The sequence below is a fragment of the Ochotona curzoniae genome, unplaced genomic scaffold (genome assembly GCF_017591425.1).
Source record: "Ochotona curzoniae isolate NIBS_2020 unplaced genomic scaffold, NIBS_Ocur_1.0 scaffold_4701, whole genome shotgun sequence".
NCBI classification, from domain to species: Eukaryota; Metazoa; Chordata; class Mammalia; order Lagomorpha; family Ochotonidae; genus Ochotona; species Ochotona curzoniae.
The window spans coordinates 44,392,673-44,418,286 of record NW_024467122.1 but is presented as its reverse complement, the minus strand read 5'-3'; the positions used below and the strand labels follow the sequence as shown (position 1 = coordinate 44,418,286).

Sequence of the window (25,614 nt, the reverse complement as noted above, 5' to 3'; positions counted from 1 at the left end):
CTGGCACATGCAAGGCGAGGATTTTAGCTGCAAGGCTACTGAGCTGGGCCCATGATACTGTCTTTTAGTTTAGCTTTTTAAAGCTTTTCTTTGACTTTTCATTGATGATGAAATAGATCAAAGCTCCTTCAGAATTCTTTACATGAGTCAACTAAAATGCCATTTACTTCATGAAATGTTTGCTAATATTAATGGCCCTCCCTGCTTCTTTCTCAACTACCATAAACTGTGTTCCTGTTATTTTTTGTAATTTTTTTTGTTTAACTTCCATCTTTTATTGTTGTTGGCACCAGAAAAGCTTCCTACTTTTCTAGAAATTATATGTTAGTGAAGATTAAATGGATGATATACAAGTAACCAGGCACCTGAATAAAGAAATTTCAGATAGAGATAAATATAAGAACAGAAGCCAGAGAACTATAGCTAACATTCAATATCTTATTATTTTTAAATGTTTGATTGTATAACATTTGTAACAAGAGTGGTTGATTTGGTTACTTTATTGTTTGAAATCAATAGCCGGGCTTTCTAATTTCCAATTAGTTAATGAAGGTAGATCTTTTGTTCAAATGATTTTTGAAAAGATGATGACTTAAACTTGATTTTAACATTTGTTTGCTAACTGTTACAATGACTTTTTTTTGTAGCTCTCATTTGTTCTAAAATTTCTTTTGATATTTCCTTCATTCTGTTCACTTTGCTTTTTTGGTTATTATTTTTCACAGTACTAATTTTGGTATTTCTGAATAGTGACATGCTTCATAGTTAAGGCATACTTTAATATGGTTCTGATACTATGTGATGTTAGTGTTGAAAAACTGGAATATGAAGAGGGCAGAACTCCAGGAATTTTTAAGATGGAGCATTTTTGTTAAGGGTTTGTTCCATAATTTCCTCTTACAGTTAGGTCAGCCTGGGTCTGAATTTCATCCTACTCAATAGGAGTCAAATGGTGGACTCATTTGTGTCATTCTGTCTAAGTGAACTCTTGATGGATAAACTGTCCTTGCTAAGTTTGGTGTTCTGTTTAATTCAGTGTATGCTATCAGCTGAAAATATAGCCGTTGATTCAGGCCAGCCAAGCACCTGTCAGCAGAAAATAGCCTCTTGCCCTGAAACGCTCAGGAATTCTGGATTAGGCAGCCAGCTCTGCATTCCAGCAGAGTGCAAATGTTTGAAATGTCTTACTGAAACAATCTTTTTCTGTTCTTTTACTCATAGGCGGTGCTGGAAACTATTCGGAACCTGATGAATACTGATTGTGTGGTACCCGACTGGCTTCATGATATCATTTTGGGTTATGGGGACCCAAGTAGTGCACATTATTCAAAAATGCCCAATCAGATTGCCACCCTCGATTTCAATGATACATTTCTGTCTATTGAGCACTTAAAAGCAAGCTTTCCTGGCCATAATGTGAAAGTGACTGTGGATGACCCAGCTCTACAGATACCCCCTTTCAGGTATATAACCCTTTGAAGCATCCTATGGTCCATCAATTTAGGCCAACAGGAATGTTAGTTAAAGTGAGTTCTGAGTATTACATCAAGATTTGGTTTTGGCAGTCTCTTCCTTTACCATTTAATCACTAGGATAAGCTTATTATAGTTGAATATGTTTGGAATTGTGAGTGTAAAAGCTATTTTAAGAATAAAAATAATCTTAGGTCTTACCAGGGGATCAGTAAATATTTTTTTGTTGGAAGAGAATTACATATTTATAGCATTTGAAGAAATATCTTCACATTTTATGTGTATTCTAGCATGGTATACCTACAGCTGTGTGATGATGAATTTCCTTTGGACTTTTAGGGAAAAATTATTTTGTAATTTTTTTTTAACCTTGCTCTCTCACAAATTTTAAATACAGTTTCAGTACTTCTTATCCAAAATTTTTGGGACCAGAAGTATCCAGATTTTAGAGTTTTCTGGATTTTTGGAATATTTATATACGTATTACTGATTGAGTATCCCTAATCCAGAAATATGCATAAATCCAAAATGTTTGATTGCCATGGTGCTTAAAATGTTACAAATTTTGGAGCATTTTAGGTTTCAGATTTTTCAAATTAGGCATGTAAGACATGTGGATTTAGTTACACTTAATGTTGATTAAGATTTGATTTGTAAACTTGAGTAGAAGTTAAGAACAATATGTGAAGCAGTTTATGGCTGTTACTTGAATTCCCCCATTTAGATTAGGTCAGTATATTTATGTGTGATGACTTAACTCTTATTTTTTTTAGCTGAAAATTAGAATACAGAGCTGTCAGTTGACTTAAATATAAATAAGCACACGCAGTAAAAAAATTCCTGTAACTGCCAAACCTAGTTTTCTTTCATACTTCCTAATCATCATAATGGCAAAGTTAGTCTTCCGATACTTGAAATCTCTAAACTGTTTATTGATCTTTTTTTACTGTTACAACTTCTTATGACTTACATAAAAACGTGTATGTTGTAGATTCTGCCTTAAGGATGGTTTCAATGTGTCCTTGATTGTTACCTCTCTGGTCGATCTGTAGTCTTTATGATGGCAGTGATTTTTATACTTTCCTCACCTCTTAACTATCATAGGTCAGACTTCAAGGGCCATTCACTCCCTAGCCAAAAAGCTGATTGTGTCTGTTGCTTACCAAATAAGGGCTGGCCTCTTAGCCTCTTTGATTCATAGCTTTTTTTTGGTGCTAGCTATTCTTTCAGAATGTGAAAACTGTATAAATGTGAAAAAAATGTACAAAAGTATACATGGAAAATTAATGTTTTATTAGAATTTTAGATTTGTTTACATCTCTCAGGTGTCTGTGGAAAGACACTTCCTAACCCCAAGCTGAGAAACTCTGCTTTAAAAGAGAGTTCATCCAGAGTGCCAGTCTCTGTCTAGTCTTACTTGTCTTTATTGTGCCCTACAAGTCAACAAAGATAAGTTGTTGGTACTAGAAGTATCTTCCTTTACCAATTTTGAATGTCTGAATTCTTCAAGATTCGTCTTAGATGGTACCTGTCCCTGGAGTCCTCTCCAGTTTAACAAAGGACGACAAGCACTTCAGAGTGCATATACATAATATTTAGAGTCGCCCATAACAGCCATTTTAAGTGCTTCAGAGCATAGATATTGGTAGTGAGTATCTATAGGTCTGAATTTTTTTTTTTAAATTAATTTTGATTATCTTCCATGCCATCTCATGCAAAAGGTGTTTACTAATTCTCTTAGTAAGCAAAAGGTAAGTGCTTACTAAGTCTCTTATTAATTATGAAATTGAACACAAGTGTTCTTCTTTTAGAATAACCTTCCCAGTAAGAAGCGGAAAAGGGAAGAAAAGGAAAGATGCAGATGGGGAAGATGAAGACAGTGAAGAAGCAAAAACCTTAATTGTTGAGCCCCATGTTATTCCTAACAGGGGTCCTTATCCTTATAACCAACCTAAACGGTAAGTTTACTACCTAGTTAACTGTTTCAGATGGGTTTAATAATGTTTTATTAGTTTTCCAAATCTGTTAAAACTCGAGGCAACTACTGTTTCTGAACTTTTTCCCTCATCTGAACAACGTAGACATTTTGGACCGTTCCATATTCATACTATGGTAAATAAATGCTAGAGGACTGTCTAATTTGAGCACAGGGCTCTTATCAGTGATACATTTAGAAGTATCTTTTGACTTGTGTGTTGGTAACTAGCCTTCATGTTATTAAATTGGACCTAATTGTTGATGCCATGAATGAATTTTGAGATGGACTAAATGTATTGGTAAGTCAATAGTTTATCCATAGATTTCTTCCATTTCAGTTGTCCATATAAGAAGTAGAGATGGAGGGAGTCATTAAGCACTGATTGGGAGAGCAGGGACAAATAAAAAAGAGGGGTGTAGACCAAATTTGCAATTAAATTAATTATCTATATTTCTAATCTACTTCTCATTTGTTCGTTCATTTTCAGCAACACAATTCAGTTCACTCACACGCAGATAGAGGCCATCCGTGCAGGAATGCAGCCTGGGCTGACTATGGTAAGAGCTACGGTTACATCCTCCTCAGTTAAGACTAGAAGTAAACATCAATTTGTGTTTAAAGTACAGAAACCCAGCTGAATTTAAGTGTTTTTAAGTAGTTCTAGAGTGTTACGCATATGTGTATCTTGGCTGCTCATGCTGGTGTTTCTAAGTAAAGTTTTATTGAAATAGGACCATGTTTTTATATCACCTCTGGCCACTTCTTTGCTACAACAGAGTTAAGGTACTTAAAACAGAAATTGTGTAGCCTTTTATAAGAAAGTATGTTGATAGCTGTTTTAATTTCCAATTATTTTTGAAGTTTTCATGTAATCTTTTACTACTGATTTCTGGTCTGACATTATGTTTTGTTTTTAAATCTCTTTAAGGTTTATGTATTTATGGCTCAGGATATGATTTATCTCAGATAATATTCCGCATGTTTTTACAGGAGTGTATAATTGCTGGCCAGTTAGATACGTTAGGTTGCATTGTTCAGTTCTCTCTGCCCTTGCTGACTTTGCATGTACAGTCTTTATTGATAACTGACAGGAACATTGAAGTCTCCTACCAAAAATGTCCAGTTGCCTAGTTTTTTTTCCACTTCTGTTTATTTTTATTTAATGTATTTTAAAGCTTTTTGGATGACTCCATATGGTTTCAGATTTACTACATAGAGTGTAGCATCCTTTATTATGTATATCTTTTTATCACTGTCGATTTCCTTACTATGAAATATACTTTGTCTTATGTTAATATAGCCACTACACCTTTGCTTTCAGTGGTGTTTGTGCAATACTTCTTCTGTCATTTACTTGTAACCTACTTATTACTGTATTTGAAATGAATTTCTTATATATGGCTTATCGTTGGCCCATTTTTTAAAATTTCCAGTCATTATTTCTTTAAATATTTTCTTCTGTACTATACACACCTTAAGACTGTTTTAGTTTTGTCACCTAGAATGATGAAGAATCTGTTTTATTTTTTTTTTCCTGTTGTCCAAGTTAGGTGCTTTCCATGGATCTGTCTTCCAGTTTTCTCACTCTTTCTATCCTTTATGTTATTAAGCCCTTCAGTGAATTTTCATACTTGTTAATTTATCTTTAGGTTCTAGAATTCCCATTTTCTAACATTGTGATAACTTACTAGTTTATTATACATTCATCATTTTAGGTTGTGGGGCCACCTGGTACAGGAAAAACAGATGTGGCAGTCCAGATCATCTCCAACATTTACCATAACTTCCCAGAGCAGAGGACTCTAATTGTTACCCATTCTAATCAGGTAAGTGACTTTGTGTGTGAAGCGTGAGGTTGCGGGTAGGAGAAAAGGAAGATAGAGAAGAAAAATGAAAGCACAATGGAGAAGAGGACTCTGTATGGAAACCTGCTTTGTTGGCACCACAGAGGATCAGGTTTGCTGGTTAGTATAGTAGTTGTTAGAGCGTTATGCTTAGATTATCTCTGATTATGATCAGATTACATTGAATGATATGTAAAAGCGATCTTTTAGTTTTATTAGAGGGGGTCAAAATGTGCAAAAGCTAATAAGCATATGCAGATATGTCATCAGATATTTGGACTAAATTAAATTACCAGATTCATTTTGCCTCATACTCCCTTTTTGTTCCCTGCTAAGCTAGAGCTTTGACTTGAAATCAGAAGCAGTAAACTGTTCTAGTGGACTTGTTTCTCATTTAGTGAAAGAAATATTCCTAAAAGATTAAGATGTAGATTGTATTAATATTGGACTGAATTAAAGATTTCTGTGAAACATGCAGGTAAGCAGCTGTAGCATATGGGACAACTGTGTTGCATTAGGCATTCTGAAGCTGTCAGGAATGAGAAAGAACAAGTTACATGAGCTGTTGTGATGGAGGAGTACCATGCTTCTAGAAAATGCACTTACAGCCTAGAATTGTATCGATACGTTCTACTTTTCTGCTCTCTCGTCCTCCCAGTGTGTTTTGCCTGTACTGTTACTCCTGTCTCACTGTTCTGCAATTCAAAAATTTGCAGTTCTCTGTAATTTATGAAAATGTTGAGTGGAATGCTGCTTGATTTGGTTGTTAATTTAATTATTTTAGGGATCTTATAACCTGGAGGAAATAACATCCATGTCGATGCCTTTTCATAAATTAGAAACAGAGGCTTAATGAGTAGATAGTTGTTTTAGAAAGTTATTTAAGTCTTCCAAATTCACCATCATTTTTGCCTTCTGCGCCAGGCTTTGAACCAGTTGTTTGAGAAAATCATGGCTTTAGACATTGATGAACGTCACTTACTGCGTCTTGGTCATGGAGAAGAAGAACTGGAGACAGAGAAAGATTTCAGCAGGTAAGCAAATGTGAGTGACTCTTGCAACAGAATTTTTAACTAATAATTAAACTCAATCTTGAATGCATTCTAGTGTAACCTACTAAGACTATAAGCTGTACTATGGTCAGCTGTTGGTCTCTGTCAGGTTGAATTCTGTGTATTTATGTCATTTTAAAGTTGCACGTTGTCATTTTTTTCATTTACTGAGATACTTTTAGTGTGGCTATATTCAAAAATTTATAATGTAATGTGATTCCCTTTCTGCATTTCATCTAAACATTTAACTTGTACTTATTGGATACCAATTAAAGGGTTAATTTAGTGACATGCAAATTAACAGTTTTTGTGGTTATACTTTCAAATACTGCCAATTTAGTTTGCCTTTACGTTTAATATATCTGATTGTAAATCAACCAAGTTCGCAAATCACATTTTTTTGGCTGTTAATATGTTAAATTTATTCCTGCAAGTTTGCTTTAAAAAGTGTCATTTATTTTAAATCATTTTTAAAGTCTAGTTTCAGATAAGCAGAGTTAACAGCTGAAAATATTTAATTCAACCATTATATACTGACAAAACCTTTGACTAAGTTGATCATAGACACTTAAAAGTGATAACTATCTACGGCAATTTTCTGTATTCCAAAATTCACCAAATGCTTAGGTTTCAAAAACACTGTTAGATTGCAAAGATTGCAAGGAATAACACACCATAGGTTATTTTGAGTACATTCTTGATTTTGAAGTAGCCAATTGTGCATCTCTGAATTTTTCCATTGTTGTACCTAACTTACGAAAATTGATTGAAATCTAAAATCTAGTTGTTCAGAATTCAGTGGACATAAAGGTGGTAATGGATTACCTATATATATAGCTAATATGCCATTATATTGCAGTACCATTTACAGTTTTGGTTTTTTTTTTTTTTTAAAGAATACAGGAGATAGGCTGGCACTGTGGTATGGTAGTAAAGCCATTCATTGCCTGGGCACTAGCATCCCACATGAGCACCAGGTAGAGTTCCAGACGCTCTGCCTCTGAACCAGCTCCCTACTAATATTCCTAGAAAGGTAGAAGGTGATAGCCCAAGAGCTTGGGAACCTGCACCCAGGTGGGAGTCTGGAAGAAGCTCCAGCTCCTGGCTTCAGACAGACCCAGCTCAAGTTACTGTGTCCATTTGGAGAGTGAACCAATGGATGGAAGATCTCGGTCTCTCCATCGCTGTGTGTACTCTGCCTTTCAAATAACTAAATATATCTTTTATATATGTATATAAATATATGTGTGTATGTATAAAAATGGAATAGTCAAAAGAAGAATTTTTGAAATTGTTTTAAGTGCTACCAAAATATGGAGTAAAAAATTTTTGGAGGAAAGCAGGGCTCGTGGCATATTGAGTTAAGCTATCAGCTGTGACACCAGCATCCCATGAAGCACTTGTTCAAGTCCTGGATACTCCACTTATGATCCAGTCCCTGCTGATATACTTGGGAAAGCAGCAAAAGGTGGCTTAAATCAGTGGGCCCCCACCGACCATGTGATAGTTCCTGGCTCTTGGCTTTGATCTGGTCCTGCTCCCCACCAGCCGTTGTAGCCGTTTGGAGAGTGACCTAGCTAATGGAAGATCCAGCTCTCTCTATATAACTCTACCTTTTAAACAAATAATTTAAAAAATAATTTTTTGCCTTGTCATACACAAACCTAGTCCTGCATTTTGATAGTAGTAGCATGCTTATTTGATAAGACATGTTCTGTGTCATAATTAAAAGGAAAAATACTAGTTATTATTTCATTAAAAAATACCATTTTCTCTAAAAAGGGAAATTTAAAATCTAGTGGAGTACTTGAGAGGAAGTGATCATCCATAGTTTTACCACCCCAACACAATGTTTTGTTAGTATTTTTCTATGTTCGGCTTATTGGCAATGTCATGCAAAAATAGCTTGAGTATAGAACAAAATTACCTTCAAGAATGTTTGTATCTAAGTTGAAAAAGTCTTTATCCACATAGACCCATGTCATACCTATTTTTAACTCTTGATCATTCTCTGAACTATATATAGTAATGAGAAACATGATCTCTTGTCAAATCTTTAAACATGTGAGCAGCAGTGATTGAAATTATTTTATTCTTGATATAAAACTTGAGAGTGGTATGGGACATTTTGTAACTTGTAGGAAGAGTATGTATAAACTTTGGAATCTAATTCTTAGTTATACTGCTTTCTAAGAGTCTCTTTGGAAAAGGTACTACAGTGTTCTTTGTCCTTTAGCAAATACTTATTAAATTGCTGTATTTGGGTACCAATCTAAAAGCTTAAATTTACACATAAAAAAAGATGGTCAAAACCTTTTATGCTTTTTTTTTTTTAAGAATATGGAACCGCCAATCTGTATGTTCTTGACTTTGGTGAGATGAACCAACCAAAATTACCATATAATTGGTTCATTCATTCATTCATTCCCATGACTGTCTTGTTATGAGGCTAAAAAGAGAGAAGAAAAGAGAGATGTTGAGCTAAGCAAAGCTTGGAGCCAGAGGGTTCTTCTCTGTCTCCCATGTGGGTGCAGGGTCCCAAGGCTTTAGACCATCCTCCACTGCTTTCCCAGGCCACAAGCAAGAAACTGGGTGGGAACCAGATCAGCCAGGACATGGGCTAACACTCACAGGATCCTGGTGCTTGGAGGTGGAATGTTAGCCAGCTGAACCAAGGCGCCTGCTCCTAGCAGCACTTTCTATAGGGTGCACTTTAATTAGCTTTGATGTAAAATAGCCCAAGATATATCATGTCTATTGTTAAATATAAATTATCTTGATTTTCGTTTGTTTTTTTTGGCCACTTACACTTTCTTTGTTGTGATTTTTTTTTTTGAGGTTTCCCGACAGTTTACTTCAAAGGGTCTTTGTTACAGTTTTGTCTTCTTCCCTTATTGAAATTCATAGGTATGGAAGAGTTAATTATGTCCTGGCTCGAAGAATAGAACTGTTAGAAGAAGTTAAGCGATTGCAAAAGAGTTTAGGCGTTCCAGGAGATGCCTCATATACCTGTGAGACTGCGGGCTATTTCTTCTTATATCAAGTAAGATAGTATGCGTTTTAAAGTCATAACTCACCGTCTGTAATACAGGCCTGTGTTGGAAACTGGATGGGTTCCCAAGAGTTTTTCTTGGAAGCTTATTTGTTTGTTGAATAGATTAAATATATGATACTGCTGAAGCTATATTTATGGATGTTATGTATTTGTGGTTTCCATTAGGCTTTGTTTTCTTTGCTAAATAATTTTGCTTGATGACTCATTCAGTAAGAGGCCACTGTTGCCACTGTTTAAATATTTCTTTAGTTTTTGCTGTTGACAAGATCTGCAGTCCTTTTTTTAGTGCTACATGTAGAAATATAATTAAATATTTTAGCTATCAACTGGTATCTAAGTGCAGTTCTACAAGTAATTATGTTAATCAGCTAATGAAGGAAAGCGCGTTCTTTCAAATCAGAAATAAACTATGTCTTGAAACTAATTACAAATGGGACTTTAAGTTAAAAATTCTTTTGAATTCATTTTAAAGATACACTTTTGCATTTGATAAGATTAACTTTTTGAGTATGGAAGTCAATGAGAAATGGAAAGGAAAATAAGTAAATACAAAAAAACTTTTAACAGTTGGATTAATAATCATTTTAACTACGTTATTGCATGACAAAATAAGATTTTTTTTGTGTAATTTTATTTGTTCTCTTTGTAGTAATGTTATTTGTGTGCTTTAGATATAAGTTATACATTGAGACTATTAAATTTGTATGAAAGAATAGGCATGTTCATTATAAGTAGATGCAAAACAAGTTGCATTCAAAATAAGCAGCTTTTTGGTGGATTTTTAAAGATTTATTTTTATTATTTTTTATTGGAAAGGCGGATATACAGAGAGGAGAGACAGAGAGGAAGATCTTCCATCCGATGATTCACTCCCCAAGTGAGCCGCAACGGGCCGATACTATGCCGATCCGAAGCCAGGAGCCTCTTCCGGGTCTCCCACGCGGGTGCAGGGTCCCAAAGCTTTGGGCCGTCCTCAACTGCTTTCCCAGGCCACAGGCAGGGAGCTGGAAGGGAAGCGGGGCTGCCGGGATTAGAACCGGCGCCCATATGGGATCCCGGGCGTGCAAGGCGAGGACTTAACCACTTGCGCCACCGCGCCGGGCCCTTGGTGGATTTTTAAAAAAGATTTAATTATTTTTATTCGAAAGTCACATTTACAAAAAGAAAGATTTTCCATCTGCTGGTTCACTCCCCAGCTGGTCATAATAGCTGGAGCTGAGCTGATACGAAGTTAGAAGCCTGGAGCCTCTTCTGGGTCTCCCACACGGGTATAGGGTGCTAAGACTTTGGGCTGTCCTCAACTGCTTTCCCAGGCCGCAAGGAGGGAGCTGAATTGAAAGTGGAACCACTGGAATTAGAACCAGTGCCCATATGAGATTCCAGTGCATGCAAAGCAAGGATTTTAGCCACTAGGCTACCGTGCCAGGCCCAGGGAAAACTATTTTAAAAATAAGGGTTATTTGAGGCTGACATTGTGGTCCAGAGGTTAAAACAGTGCAAGGCGATGCCAGCATCCCATGTGAGTGCCATGAGAGTTCTGTGAGATGGCTTGAGGTTCTTTCCAGTCTTTATGTTTTTTGCTGAAGAACTTTTGTAATAATAATGGTAATAATAATAGAATAATCTGATTTGTTTGAGGAATAGCTATATTTGTTTTGAAAATTGGCATTTCTTCTTTCTCTAGCAGATCTTATTTTTAATCGGATTTATTTTTTGTTAACGTAATAACTAGCTGGCAAAGTTAACTTAAAGTGCTTTCTCCTATAGGTGATGTCTCGTTGGGAAGAGTATATTAGCAAAGTGAAAAATAAAGGTAGTACTTTGCCGGATGTCATGGAAGTCTCTACTTTCTTCCCTTTCCATGAATACTTTGCAAATGCTCCTCAACCAATTTTTAAAGGCAGAGCTTATGAAGAAGATATGGAAATTGCTGAAGGATGTTTCAGGCATATTAAGAAAATCTTTACTCAACTTGAGGTAAGAATTATGAAATTCTTTTAAAATTTCCTATAAAGGCAAAAATTTTGTCTCTTTTCTTTTATATAGTCTTTAGATAAGATCATGTGTCTACTTCTTTGAGCAGCATCTGACACATGGTAGAGGTTTGGTAAGTATTGATCTGTAGAGAAAAGTGAGTGGATGAATAGTGGGTGCAGGAGTAATAAATACACAGTATGATAATAAAATTTTAAATCCTAGCAATTTTTTATGATTATATAAATAAAAAAGATAAAACTGTGCTCAAGTGATAATTGTAGGTGCTTGGAATGGATACAGAGGTGGATATATTGGGTATCTCTCCTGTATCTGTAATGTTTTAATTATTTTAGAAACAAAAATTCTTACAACATAGATTTGAAGTAATATGGATAATGTTCAAGATTGACAAATGTGGTTTAGTACCTCACCTGGGCCTTTTCTCCTGAGACTAACTTGTGCTTCATCTCTTCTATTCCGTTCTGTTGTGTTGGACACCCTCTGCCATGGTTGAAGCTTGGACTACCCTTGCATATTTTCTTCCTAGCTCTCATGTCAGCTGCCTTCTGGCTAGATTTAGGTATTGAAAAATGTGGAAGTAATTGAATAAAAAAAGATACCAGGTGTATCTTCTCTAGTTTCCTCTGATGTGGGTTTTTATTTCTTCTGTGTTTGCAGTTTCTGCTGGGTTGGCCCACCATGATTCCAGCTTGTTTCATGACTCCGGTGTCTGGGGTCTAATACCACCACTTCCTCTATTCTTTCTAGTCTATAGTGATTTCCTGCTGTTGGCAGTATGTGAGTCACTTGATTATTGTCTTGCTGCCATTTGATCTCCTCAGTCTTCAAACGAGTTACTTGCTTAAATTCCCATTGATAATGAGTACTTGAAATAGTTTCTTTTTTCCTGGAGGATCCTTAAGTAGTATGGATACAGTGATAGTTGATATTTTACTTAATATTCTTGTTTATGTTTTGATTGATTTTCCCTAAGCAAAAAGCAGTCCAAATTGTAGCTTCAATATAAACTATTATTTGAACTCAGTGATCAACTAATAGTAATCAGCAGATTTATGATATATTAGCCTTAGTTTGTGATGTATTTGTGTTAATTTACCAGGAATTAAGTCTAACTGACAGATTGCATGGCTTTGTGCATAAACTGTTGTCCTAAAATGATGTTCCACCACTTCCCACTCCCACAGGAATTCAGAGCCTCTGAACTGCTTCGCAGTGGACTGGACAGATCCAAGTATCTTCTAGTGAAAGAAGCCAAAATCATCGCTATGACCTGTACTCATGCTGCCTTAAAGCGACATGACTTGGTCAAGTTAGGATTCAAGGTAAAAACTTATATTTTCATTAGTTATTCATCTGGTAGCTCTTTGTTTTCATTATCCTTGGAAAATGGCTCACTTCCTGTTGAAGTTCTTATAATTACTTTAAATCCTCTGTTTTAAAAGTGGACGTGACTGTCCCATTTTTATGTTTTGTGAATTTTCAAATTTTTCTTAATCTACTCATTCTAGATTAATTTGTCAAGAAATATGTCTGTTACATAGCATAATCAGATGATGGTGTAACCAAATTCTCATATTGCTAAGGTTTCATTTTTAGTATGTATCAACTTTAAAAATCTCCTAATAGAATTAAAAACCTTAACTCACCTATTAAACATCTGTATGCTTTCATTTTTCATATATTAAATTTGCATCTGATCTCTGTAATTAGAAGATGAAAAACCTTTTGATATAAGGATATGAAACACTCTTATTTGGACTGCAAATGAAATGTTATAAAGGCTACATCATATAATAAAGACAGGAATATCAGTCTGTGATTCAGTTTAAGTGGAATGTCACATTGAGCAGTAAATTTGAATTTATACATTTTTGTGATTCTGCTAGTGAAACTGACCTAAACTGATTTAAATACAAATCATTTAAATCTCCTGCAACTGCTTTTTCTGCTGCTGTTTAAAACAGCTTTTTGAAACTTTTGAAAAAGTCTTAAAGATTTATGCATCCTGAAGAGAAACCAAAGCATTTTGAAACCTTTTGAATTCCAAGTTTGCAGTTCATTTGCTGATGAAAATAACAGGTGATTTTAAGATGTTATGAGCTCACTGAAAAATAGGTTCCAAATAGACGCAGGTGATATAATTGTTGGAAGAAAGGTTCCTCAGTTGCAAGGTAGGACAAATAATGATAACTTATTAAAAGGTAGTGTGAACTTACTTACTGGTGTGAACTTACTCTATTGCATATTGTTACTGAGAATTTTTCACCCAAATATTTTGTTCTTGGAGCTGACACAGAAAATATATTTTTACTTTGGTATTAAATCATGTCAGCTTAAAAAGAATCAAAACAATGTAATCATAATTGGGATTGTATACCTTCATGTGGTTTTCTACATGCATTCTAGAAAACATTAACTTGTATCAAGTTTCCATTAACTAGTCTCTATACTTACATGATAAACATAGCATGAGTGCTGGTAAGTGTTGTTTATCATTAGTTTTGAAATTTTGTTTATCAAACTTGAGTTTAACAGGTCTACAGATCTAACATCTAATAGCTACCTAGTAGATAAAAGGCAGTCTCCCCTCTAGAATTATTGTCTTCATCTGTTTCCTTAGTTTTCTGTTAACCATTGGCTTACCATAAAACATGAAATGTTTCTTGCATTTCATATATTCCTTTGCTTTTGTAGAGTATGTGAAAGGATACATGGAGGGCAGTACTGTTAAAACTTTTCCATGTCCAAAGAATCACATTTGATTAACAAGCTGGGCATAGATTTCTAAAATGGAAATAATTCTCCTTAGGAGTTTTGAGGAATTTGTTTACCTTCCTCTAAGCTTCCAGTGTGGCTGTTAGGAGGCGGAAAGCCATTCTGATTCTTGGTCTCTTTTATTTAATTTTCTTGTTCTTCAGGAAGCTTTATAATTTTCTGTCCTCTAATATTCTGACACTTCAGTAGGATTTCTTAAGATATAAAGACAGGATGAAGATTTGTTTTGTTTTCATTTTTTAGCATTTACTTACTTAAGTGAATAAATTCAGTTATTTGAAAGGCAGAGTTATATATAGAGAGAAAGACCTGCCATTCTCTGGTTCTGGTTTACTCCCCAAATGTCCACAGAGGCCAAGATTGAGCCAAGTCCAGAACTAGGAGTTTTTTCCAGGGCTCTCCGTGGATGTAGAGGCCCAAGTACTTGAGTCATCTTCCACTTCTTTCCCATGCTCATTAATGAGGAGCAGCAGAACTGGAACTAGCATCTATAATGGGATATTGGTATTGACAGCAGTGACTGAACCTGCTAAGCCACAATGCCAGCCCCTGAAGATCTGTCAAGTGGACAGAGTACTTGGGTTACTGTGCATTCAATGAACAGGCATTAAGACTTGCACTTAATTTTCATTTTCTGTGTGGTACCCATTTCTAACCCTACTATCTTAGCTCTGCCTGCTCTACCAAAGTCTCAATATCCTCTGCAGATGCCAAACTTTTTATCTTCTACTGAATATGGGAGAATTTGGTTTCTTGAAATGAGAAAGCCTAAATGCCTCTTTAAATCAGTCCATGTACCCTTAGATTTCATTTTACAGTCTCCAGAGAGAGTGGCAATCTCCGTTCATTTTCCTACTTTTTAACAGATGTTTATCTTTCTAGTTTGAATTTCTATTAAATACCAATTTCTTTCTACACAAAGTTAAGTGGATCAGATTTGTGTATCTTGAATTAAAAATATGTTAATCAAATTGTAGAAGAAAATGTATCATTATCTTACTAATGATACTAATAAATGTCATCATTTGTTGCATATCAGTTATGTGTCAAGTCCTTGTAGACTGGGCCCTTTACAGTGGTTTAATTGCTTTTCACAGTTGCGTTTTGTATGCAGTATCTCCATAGCTGGAAAATAAAATGCAAAGGAGACAATGCTATATAGTCATACCTAGTCAGTAAAACTAAAACATGATATTATAAGAATCCAAAGTCTGAAGTGTTCTTCCTGTTATACTTCCCTAACTATGTCATAGCAGTAACATTCCACTAAAGATCCAGTAGGCTGTGGTAGCAGTGGCTGTAAAGTTTAGAAACCATTTGAAAGGTTATAGAGGTGAGTATCTGGCTCATACTGTGGGATATCAAATGCCAAGGTCAGCGTTTTAGTAGGGATTAGTACGGGTTGAATGAATGAATGATCCAGCTAATAAATACATAGAACAACTAAAGTAATGTAATAACTTTGCCCTATTATTTAAAATCTTTTTAGAAAGGGAACATTTAAATATATTTTATGGGTTAAACTGTATTAGGTTTAGTTGTTGTGTTTTCAGAAAGTAGTCTCTTTAAGCTGATTCCTTTGAGCTGCTCCCACTTTATTTTGGATATTGTGTCTCTTATACTGAGAGTCCACATATGCACTTTAAAAATATGACTATTTGAGCTCTTCCTTCCTCTCAACTCCCACCAGAATGAATCAATCATTGTAAGAGGGAAATTTGGCGTCATAAAACTAGAAGAGAAACCCACCCGCAAACCTAAACATTCAAGTAGTTTTAGTAACAATAATGGTGCTTAATTGGAATCCAGAACAACAACCAATACTGGACAAATCCCCTGCTGCCTTATTTTAATGAAGGTGAATGCAATGGGAACCTGATATGTAAACAGTGTGCTTGAATGAAGAGAGTTAATGATATGTTTATAGTGAATATGCTCAGTGTCTTCCACTTCCATGGGAAGAAAACATTTAAAAACTTTTAAAAAGACAAAGAACTAATTTTCACTTAGTGGGATCTGTAGGAATGATTTATACCACTAAAACAAAAATACGATATCATACCAAGTATCAATCAGGATTGTTAGATGTGGGATGAAACATAAATAAGTAAAACATACTGAGTAGATCTAGAACACAGGCAGACAGGATAGCAGCAATCATCAAATAAAACATCCTTATGTTAGAGAAACACTTGATTTTTCATTCTTTGAAAAAGTGCAGTCCCTAGCATTACAAATATTAAATAAGTGATACACTGATGGAATTGTAAATTGTGGGGCTGGAACTGTCGTTCAGCTGATAAAGCCATTTTCTGTGATGCCAGCAACCTGTAGGGATGCTGTTTTGGGTCTTGGTTGCTCCAAATCAAATCCAGCTCTCTGTTGATGTGCCTGGAAGAACAGTGGAGGATGGCCCAAACTGCTTGGGCTCATGGACCCAGATGGAAGTCCCAGAAGAAAGTGCCTGGCTCCTGGCTTCATCCGGACCCAGCCCCAACCATCAGCCTGACCCAGGCCCAGCCATCGTGGCCATGTGTAGAGTGCACCAGGAAATGTGCGACCTCTTCGCCCAACACACCCCCACTGCCCTGTCTCTTCTTCTTTGTCTCTCTGACTCTGCCCTTCTAATAATTTTTTTTTCTTTTAAGAATTCTAGATTTTGATGTTCCACATCTTGAACAGAGTACTGAGATCAGTTCTGGATTAGAAGTTTTGAGAAAACCTAGATAAAGTGGATAATTAACTGGAGTTTTTAAGGATGGGAAAAGCCACTCAGATGAAAACTGAAATGAATTTAGCATGTGCAAAGAGCCCCTGGAAGGAAAAATTTTGATGTTTTTGAGGGGCTGAAATTGGTCAGTATGACTGAAGCCTTGTGAGCCAGGAGAAAAAAAGTAGGAGAGAAAGTGAAGGGCCAGCTTGAATACAGACTATGTTAAGGACTTTTTCCTACGACAACAGGATCCCAGTACAGAATTTGAAACTAGAAAATATGATCCTGTGCCTGAACACTTCAGTATTTTAGGGGAGATATTACTAAGGAAATTACTGATAGTGATCATAGTGGTGATTTAGAGTAGAGTGATGTTGGTGGTGCTGGTAGAAAGTAAAAGGAAAGTTAATATTTTGGGGGCATATTGAAGATAAATTGATGATAGAATGCGAGGGGTAGTAGAGAAGTATATTGTTGCGATTGATAACATTCATAAGGAAAAAATGTCCCCAATCCTTCCTAGGGAACAATTTCGTTTATAGTTACAAACTCTCATTTTTACAGGATTTAAAGAACTAAATTAATAATACAATATGAAAGCTGATATACATCTCTTCAATGTAGGGTTGTACTCTGAGATGGAAAGTTTGGATTAGAACAGCAGAAACAGACTGCTAAATAAAGCCATACATTTTCTATTTGAATAGTGTGTGTGTTATTTTTATCTGAAATTATTTGGGATTCTTTCGGATTTTTGTTATGATTATGGTTATATAGTTATTGACTTTCTGTCTTTTCAACAAGTGTTCTTCTTTCTTTCTCAGTATGACAATATTTTGATGGAAGAGGCTGCCCAGATTTTAGAGATAGAAACATTCATACCTCTCCTTCTACAGGTAAGAAACTTAGGATCTTAGAAAAAGAAAGAATCTCAAGAATTCAAAGTGATAGTACCAGCTCTGCACAGTTGGGGGATTGGATTTAAATGGACACAGTTACATATTTTTCTGTCTTTTATTTGATAATTTAAGCTTTTAAACATCCTTTTATTTGTTCACTGGTTATTTTTAACTAAGAAATTTGCAGTGCTATCATTTTGCAAATTGTGGAAAGAAAAATGAATTATTTTGTCATGTCTTTTGTTAGAATTATGTAGAATTATGCTTGATGTTCATGGAGAATAGAACTTAACTTCAAGACTTTCTTACTATCCAATACTATTTACTACTGAAAACATTAAAAACAAAATGAGAAATTCCTGATGGAAAATAGCCTATAAATTAAATAGTCCATACTAAATAGATCAATGGAGTTCCAAAAGTCATTTTTATAAGTTAGGCTGTTTGGAACTTGGTGTGTATTTTATCAGGATGTCTTTCAAAGATCATGGAACCATGTGGAATGGTAGAGCCGAAGACTAAAGTATTAGTATAAGAAAAAAGATGCAGTTTTTACTGATTTTGAGAATTGAAACTTGAGCTGAGTATAATCATAGAATTACTTTTACAACTTTTTCATCTCACTTCTTGGGTATTTATTTCTTCCTATGTATTTACCTAATGTACAGCTAGGTCTTCCGGTTTGGGGTGCCCTATCTGTTAAGGAAAGATAATTTCAACCTTGCCTTTTCATTTCTTTCATCTGCTGTCAACCAGGAGCAGTGGTGCCCACAGTTAGTTCACAAGTCATTCTGTAAATTTTCCCAAATCTTCCATGTGGAACTGATGAATTTTTAAGTTAAAGAAATGATCTGATGATGAGCAAGGTACTCATGCAAAAGATCAGACACTAAAACAATAGCCTTTTGAGTAGAATATTTTGCTATTTCTTTGCCTTTTTTTCCCCAGAATCCTCAGGATGGTTTTAGTCGGCTAAAACGGTGGATTATGATTGGTGATCATCACCAGCTACCTCCAGTCATTAAGAACATGGCTTTTCAGAAGTATTCAAACATGGAGCAGTCACTCTTCACTCGTTTTGTCCGGGTTGGAGTTCCTACTGTGGACCTAGATGCTCAAGGGAGAGCCAGAGCAAGGTAAGGAGGCAGGATGAAGTCATTGTAAACGTCTTATATATGAAGTCTTAACATTCCATACTGTCCAGGAACTTGCCATCTGCCAGCCTAAAAACATCTGCATTTTCTTCTGCATGAAGAATAAATTCAGCAAATAAATAGCTTTATTCAGAGATTAATTTAAATGACTGATATTCTTAAGGTTTCTTTTCACCATTCCTTCCCCTTTCTCCATGTCCTCGAAGGATAGACAGTTAGTGTAATCTTGAAAACCAAATCAAAAAGTGAAGGAGGATACCATATCAATTCCTGCTTAATAAGCAAGTGTAGCTGCATTTTCAGTTAACTCTCAACTTGTTCTTTGCTGAAGACTTTCCTGGGTTTTGAATTTATGGACTAAAGATGGCATGTACCTCAGAGAGCACAGTAGAACTGTTATTTTTTTCACTGTCTCCCAATTTTTGGCTACTTGAAGTAGGCAAGCTGAGAATGAAAAAAAAATATTGATAGAAAGATGAGCAAAACTGAGTGGCATAGAAGTTTAAAGAAGGAAAGGAGGCATAGTTTCTTACAAGTCTTTGTATATTAAAAGAGATTTTACTTGCTAATCTTTGTTTGCATGGATTTTGTCTTTGAAAAGCTTGTGCAACCTCTACAACTGGCGATACAAGAATCTAGGGAACTTACCCCATGTACAGCTCTTGCCAGAGTTCAGTACAGCAAATGCTGGCTTGCTATATGACTTCCAGCTTATAAATGTTGAAGATTTTCAGGGAGTGGGAGAATCTGAACCTAATCCCTATTTTTATCAGGTAAGAGAGAAAAACACGAAACTTTAGAATTTATTTTATCAATAATAATTTTGTCATTGATAATTCTTGCCCGACTTAACCAGTTACCTTTATCAGTAATGCTAAACAATTTGATTAGCCTTTGAAAAAAAAGAAAAAAAAATCACACTTCTACAAACCAATTTCAGATGAGTGAAAAATGAAGAAAGAAATGGTAAACATGTAGAATGTTTCAGAAAAAATATTAATGGTTATGTTATGAAGATGATCTTTTTTTTAATCCCCATTGTTTTTAAATTATGATTTTATTATAAAGTTTCCTAAGAAATCTTCATACTATTGTCCCTAGTGATTTTACTAGTTTGTATTTATATTTTAATATAACTATCTGATATTATAGCGCTCAGTAATGTTTATGTGTACCTTTTTCTCCATATCTTCACCAGCATTTGTGATTTTTTTGGGTTTTAGATAATAGTCATTCTAACTGAAGTGAGGTTATGTTTCATTGTGCTTTTTGCGTGCATTTCCCAAAGGGTTTTGCCCCTGAGCATATTGAGAAAGATCTTATGTTTTCTGCTAAAGCAGATACCATAAGGAAAATTTTGATTTGACAGAAAATTTATTTTCCACATTGAACAATGGTTTGAATTCAGAACATACATAGTTGGTTGACCAGCTAGAAAGAGAGAGATAAAGGGTGGGAAGAATAGAGGAAATATTTATATATTAAATGTATGTTTAAATATGTATATAATATATGAACATATAGTATGTAAAATATAAAATATTCATATATTATATAGCCAATTGTCTAATATATAAATAAAATATATGAATTAGAGATCATGATTTGTACATTAGAAAGCATCAGATGTCACTGGCTTAAATGTATATATAAATGCATGCATCTTTTTTCACATTTTACATTTATTATTATCATTTTATGATACAGTTCCATAGGCTCCTGGTATTTCCCTTATCCCAGCCCCAATTCCCTCCCTACTACCTAGTTCCGTTACATCATTACTAAAGTATACTTCTTCATACACAGTCATATGTCCATCATTGCAGGCATGGACAATGGCAGAGTACAGCATTCTATTGTCAAGATATAGTAAACAGTTTCATTATAAGTCCATCTTTGTCTGGAAGTAGAAATGCATACTACATTGTATCCTCACATCTGGATATGTTAGTCTCCATTTCACAGCTACTGTATATACCCTCAAATGAAAAGTCATAATATAAAATGAAAAATAGAAATTTACAATGCCATGAAGTTAAATAACATGTTACTAAATGCCTAACATGTAGCTGAAGAAATGAAAAATCAAAAACCTTCTTGCAGAAAATGATGCTACTGTATGATCTATGAGTCATTGAAGAATTTAATCAGAAGAAAGTGTTTTGAAGACATGAAACTAACAGAAAACATCAAAACCCATGCGATATAGTTTCCGCTAATTTTTGTTGGTGAAATGTATCTGTTCTAGACAACAAATAGATGGGTTTAGTTTTTTATTCCAGTCTACTAATCTGTGACATTTGATTGAGCTTAAGTCATTTACATTTAGGGTTAATATGCATGGGTGGTAATTTGGTCCTGTCATTTTAGGGATGGGTTGTTCATTGGTTTAATCTTCTTTTGTCATTTTGCTGTGATGTTCTTCCCGTTTGCCTTTGGTTTTGGTGGGTGCTATTCCTCTTCTCTTGCAAGAGAACATTTTGAAGTATCATTTGTAGGGCAGGTTTGGAAGAGGCAAATTCTTGTAACTTTTCTTTACCATGGAAGAATTTTATTTCATTTTCAAAGACAAAAGAAAGCTTTGCTGAATATGTTACCCTAGGTCAACAATTTTTTTCTTTTAGACTCTGGAATATGTCACTCCATTCTCTTCTGACCTGTAGAGTTTTCTGTGAGAGATCTCTTGTGAGTTTAATTGGCATTCCTTTATGTGTCAATTGATTTTTTTCACATGAACATTTCAGGATCTTTTCCTTATGTTCAATTGAAGAGGGCTTGATAATCATGTGTCTTGGTGAAGATCACTTTTGATCAAGCCTGTTGGGAGTTCTGTGCCCCTGCTGGATCTTGTTTCCCAATTCTTTTTGTAGATTAGGGAAATTTTCCTTTATTGTTTCATTAAATATATTTATAAAACCAGCTTCTCTTTCTGCACCTTCTGGGACTCCCATAACTCTTATATTTGGCCTGTTAATAGTGTCTTTCAATTCTTAAATACTTTTTTTGGCCTGATCTAGTTCCGCTTCCAGTTTTTTGTTTGTTTCCCCCTGGTGACAGGAAAGATCTTCCAATTCTGAGATTCTTTTTTCTACTTCCTTCATTCTATTTTGGAGATTCTCCATTGTACTTTTAATTTGCTCTACTGTGTTCTTAATTCCTGATATAGCAGCCTTGATTTTGCTTTATTGCTACTATTGCTTGTGTAAAATATTCTTTAAATTTTTTGAACTCTTGTATGTGCTTCTCATTGTTGATCAGAAGTTTTAAAATGAGTTTTCTGAATTCTGTGTCCCCCATTTTCTCAATGTCTTCCTCAGTTAACTCTGAGGTGGGCATATGGTTTTGCTCCTTTGAAGGAGAGTTTTCAATATTCATTGTGCCTTTATCTCTTCTTTTGCTGTTGGTCATTGTACTTCTGGTTAGCAGAGTCTTCTCCTTGGGGCAGGTTTCTAAACTGTGTCACCCACAGGTCTACAGTTTGATTTTACTTATTGCAGTTGGTACACAACTCTTTGCTTGCAGCCAATTGTGCTACTCCCTCCAGCTAGTTCCAGGTCTGGGTTCTCATGTTTAGTTTCCACTGTGGTCTCCACAGCCCCAGCTCCTGGTTCACCACTCTCCACTTCCTGTAATACCGTGCTGAGGCTGCACCGTTGTCTGTACAACCTTTCTCCCACTTCCAGTTGGAGCAGGTCCCAGGATTAGGGAGACACAGGAGTCCTATATAGCTAGGTTGTTGGTGGCGCTGATCTTGCCGGAACCTGTTGAACATTAGGTCTGGGTGCCACACGGACCTATTTTGACCCATATGATGCCACAGTAGGTATTATTTTCCTGCAGGACCAGTGCAATCCACAGAACTCAGTGAGTACTTGCAAGCTCAGCACATGCTCAGTTCACTGTTTTCCCCTGCAGTCCTAAAGCTTCTACTACACTTTACAAAATGGTTCCTGATGTAATACTACTAGAGTTCTTGATCTGCTGGCTGTCAGGTCTGAGGGCTACCCAGACCTGTCTTAGGTGGAACCTGTAGGATGCCACGCTGTTCACTGAGTCAGAAATGAGTTTACTCCCAACTCAGCATATGCTCAGTCCTTTCCCTTGCCTTTGCCTCCTTAGGCAAAATGGCGCCCGGTTTTGCTCTAGTTGGCTGACTGGACTGTGAAATCCACCCTGTTCTCGAACTGTCCGTCTGGGATCTGCTGCTTTGTCTCTGCTCCTGGTCAAATCAAATGGACCAGTAGGATGGACAGCTCTTTGTCTGGGCTCACCTCCCAAACTCCCAGTGAAAGTCCCTTCCCACCTGGTTGCTTGTGGAGTTGCGGCTGCTTGTGGAGTTCAGATCACTGTTAGCTGAATGCTGCTGGAGTATCAGTCACTGCAATACCACACCATTGTATCTGCTGCTTTCCTGTGTCTGTCAATCTCCAGGTACCCCTCTGCTATTGTTCTGTCCTCTCCTGGTTCCTGGAATGTATTCTCTCTGCTTCATCCTGATTAAATGTTTCTCTGTCTGTTTAAACGTGTCCTTATCCTATTCCACCATCTTAATTCTAAATGTATGCATCTTATGAAAATCTTATTTTCCCTCCAAATGTTTGATTAAAATACATAAGTCATATTATTTATATACTTATAGCCTGAAAACAGAAGTGACCTTTAAATAATAACGTGAAAGATAACAGATTCTTGTACAAATTAATGTTGCTTCCTTTTTTAAAAAAAAAAAAAAAAGAGCTGTTTCCTGTACAACCATATGAGGTTATTAAATACTTTCAGTATTCTGTTGATGTTTTCATTACATAATGGTTTTAGAATTTCTCTTTAGATTCTGTTTTATTGCCTGAGTTATACCATAGTATTGTTATGAAACAGCAAGGTAGTTGCCTGTTTTATTCAGGAAGCCTCAATCTGAATAAGCTTTCAGTACTTTGAAAAATAAATATATTATTACATGATTGCAACTATTAAGCATGTGAATATTTCTGAAAAGTCGACAACACTAACTCCCGCCCCACACAAAATGATATTTTTGAAGAAAAAAATGAGAGAAAAGGATAGATGTCAAATGAGTGAAAGTCAGAAATTTGAAGAGAGTTTGACTTATTTGAAGCAAGTTCCACGATGTTTGTTAAAATAGATTTTATTCACCCTGTTTTGCTGTTAATAAAAGCATAATCTTTTAGTAACATACCAAATTGGGCAGTGTTATTTTACAGATGAATTTTCAAAGAAATTGATCCTATTTGTTCAGATCTGGTTGTATAAGTCTTGCCAGAGTCACAAGAAATGTTGAGAACTAGATTTTTCAGTTTTGGTTTCTATTATGGTCATTTCTGTGATTTCCAATTTGTTCTTTTATTTATATCAAGAGGTGGTACTTAGTGTAATGTATTTTATTACTTCCAAAAAGTACAAAGGTTTATATAGTCAGGAGGCTTCTTTTCTCTCCCATTTTCAAAAGAACTAGAAATTTGTAATAAAAGATAATAGATTTTTGTGCCACCGAGAACCAGAAAAGAAATGATATTGCTGAAAGTCTTGTAATTTTATTGCCTTTGCAAGAAATACAGATTTTTATGTTTTTTTTTTTTATTGTGTTTGTGCTCTTATTGTACTTTTGTCTCTGATCTTGTTCCTGTCAGTGTTAACTGAAGATAATTCAGTTTTCTGAAATGCTCACTTGGTCAGGTTATTAGTTCTTCAATACCTGTAGTGTGTACTAAGTTAATAAATTATACCAGATAAGTCATTTTCTTTACAAAGTGGAAACAAACTTTATGTTCAAAAAAAAGCAATAAATGCACAGTCTGATTATGTTTGCTTTGCAGAATCTTGGAGAGGCAGAGTATGTGGTGGCACTTTTTATGTACATGTGCTTACTGGGATACCCTGCTGACAAGATCAGTATTCTAACAACATACAATGGGCAAAAGCATCTTATTCGTGACATCATCAATAGACGATGTGGGAATAATCCATTGATTGGGAGACCAAATAAGGTAATTTTATAAATGTAGTATGCCCTCTTATTTGACATTTAGGCAAGGTAGAAAGGTTTATCTTTATTATGAGTTATTTAAATTGTTCTACTTTATCTTTTGGTTATCTTCCTTTCAGAAATGTGAGAAAATGAAACAATAGGAACTATAAATAATCCTAGCAGTCCTATCTGACAGTCTTACTGATTTGCTATGAGCTTATATCTTAGCTTCTGTATTCAAGATTTTTGGTTAGTCATCTGAAGTAAATGTTTCTGCAAGATTTTATTGATAAAATGATGAACAAAAATTTCATTTTTTCTTATGAAAAAAAAAAGTGGACATAGGTTGGTTCTAGAATGGCTCAATGATTGTTAGCAAGGACCCATGCTCATTTCATCGTTCTGCCCTGTTACTCTTGGTGTGTAAGCCCAGTTCACTATCACCAAATGATCAGAATGTCAACAAAATTTGTAGTTTTAATATCTACCCATAACAACAAAGAGTTTATATGAATTCCCATAACAGAATCTGCTTCAAAATGAACAATTGAATTAAATTCCCACTGCATATAGGAAGATGTACAAATCACAAAATATACAAAAGTGCTTACTCTGTAACTAAAACATCCGGGACAAGTAAAGTTGCCAGTGTATCAAGTATTGTCAAGCAGCTAGAACTCTGGAACTGTGA

General features: G+C 35.3%; 1 protein-coding gene across 1 annotated transcript in view; it reads left to right on the top strand.

The window, feature by feature from the left end:
- The window catches only part of AQR (aquarius intron-binding spliceosomal factor), an 80,990-nt gene that overhangs the window by 45,243 nt on the left and 10,133 nt on the right, over positions 1 to 25,614 (top strand). The window contains exons 20-31 of the mRNA XM_040970040.1: positions 1,222 to 1,463; positions 3,284 to 3,430; positions 3,938 to 4,007; positions 5,166 to 5,276; positions 6,219 to 6,328; positions 9,254 to 9,389; positions 11,169 to 11,378; positions 12,584 to 12,721; positions 17,712 to 17,783; positions 18,735 to 18,922; positions 19,542 to 19,713; positions 24,772 to 24,942. Of these exons, the coding sequence (XP_040825974.1) occupies positions 1,222 to 1,463; positions 3,284 to 3,430; positions 3,938 to 4,007; positions 5,166 to 5,276; positions 6,219 to 6,328; positions 9,254 to 9,389; positions 11,169 to 11,378; positions 12,584 to 12,721; positions 17,712 to 17,783; positions 18,735 to 18,922; positions 19,542 to 19,713; positions 24,772 to 24,942 (1,767 nt within the window). The remainder of the gene's footprint in view (positions 1 to 1,221; positions 1,464 to 3,283; positions 3,431 to 3,937; positions 4,008 to 5,165; positions 5,277 to 6,218; positions 6,329 to 9,253; positions 9,390 to 11,168; positions 11,379 to 12,583; positions 12,722 to 17,711; positions 17,784 to 18,734; positions 18,923 to 19,541; positions 19,714 to 24,771; positions 24,943 to 25,614) is intronic.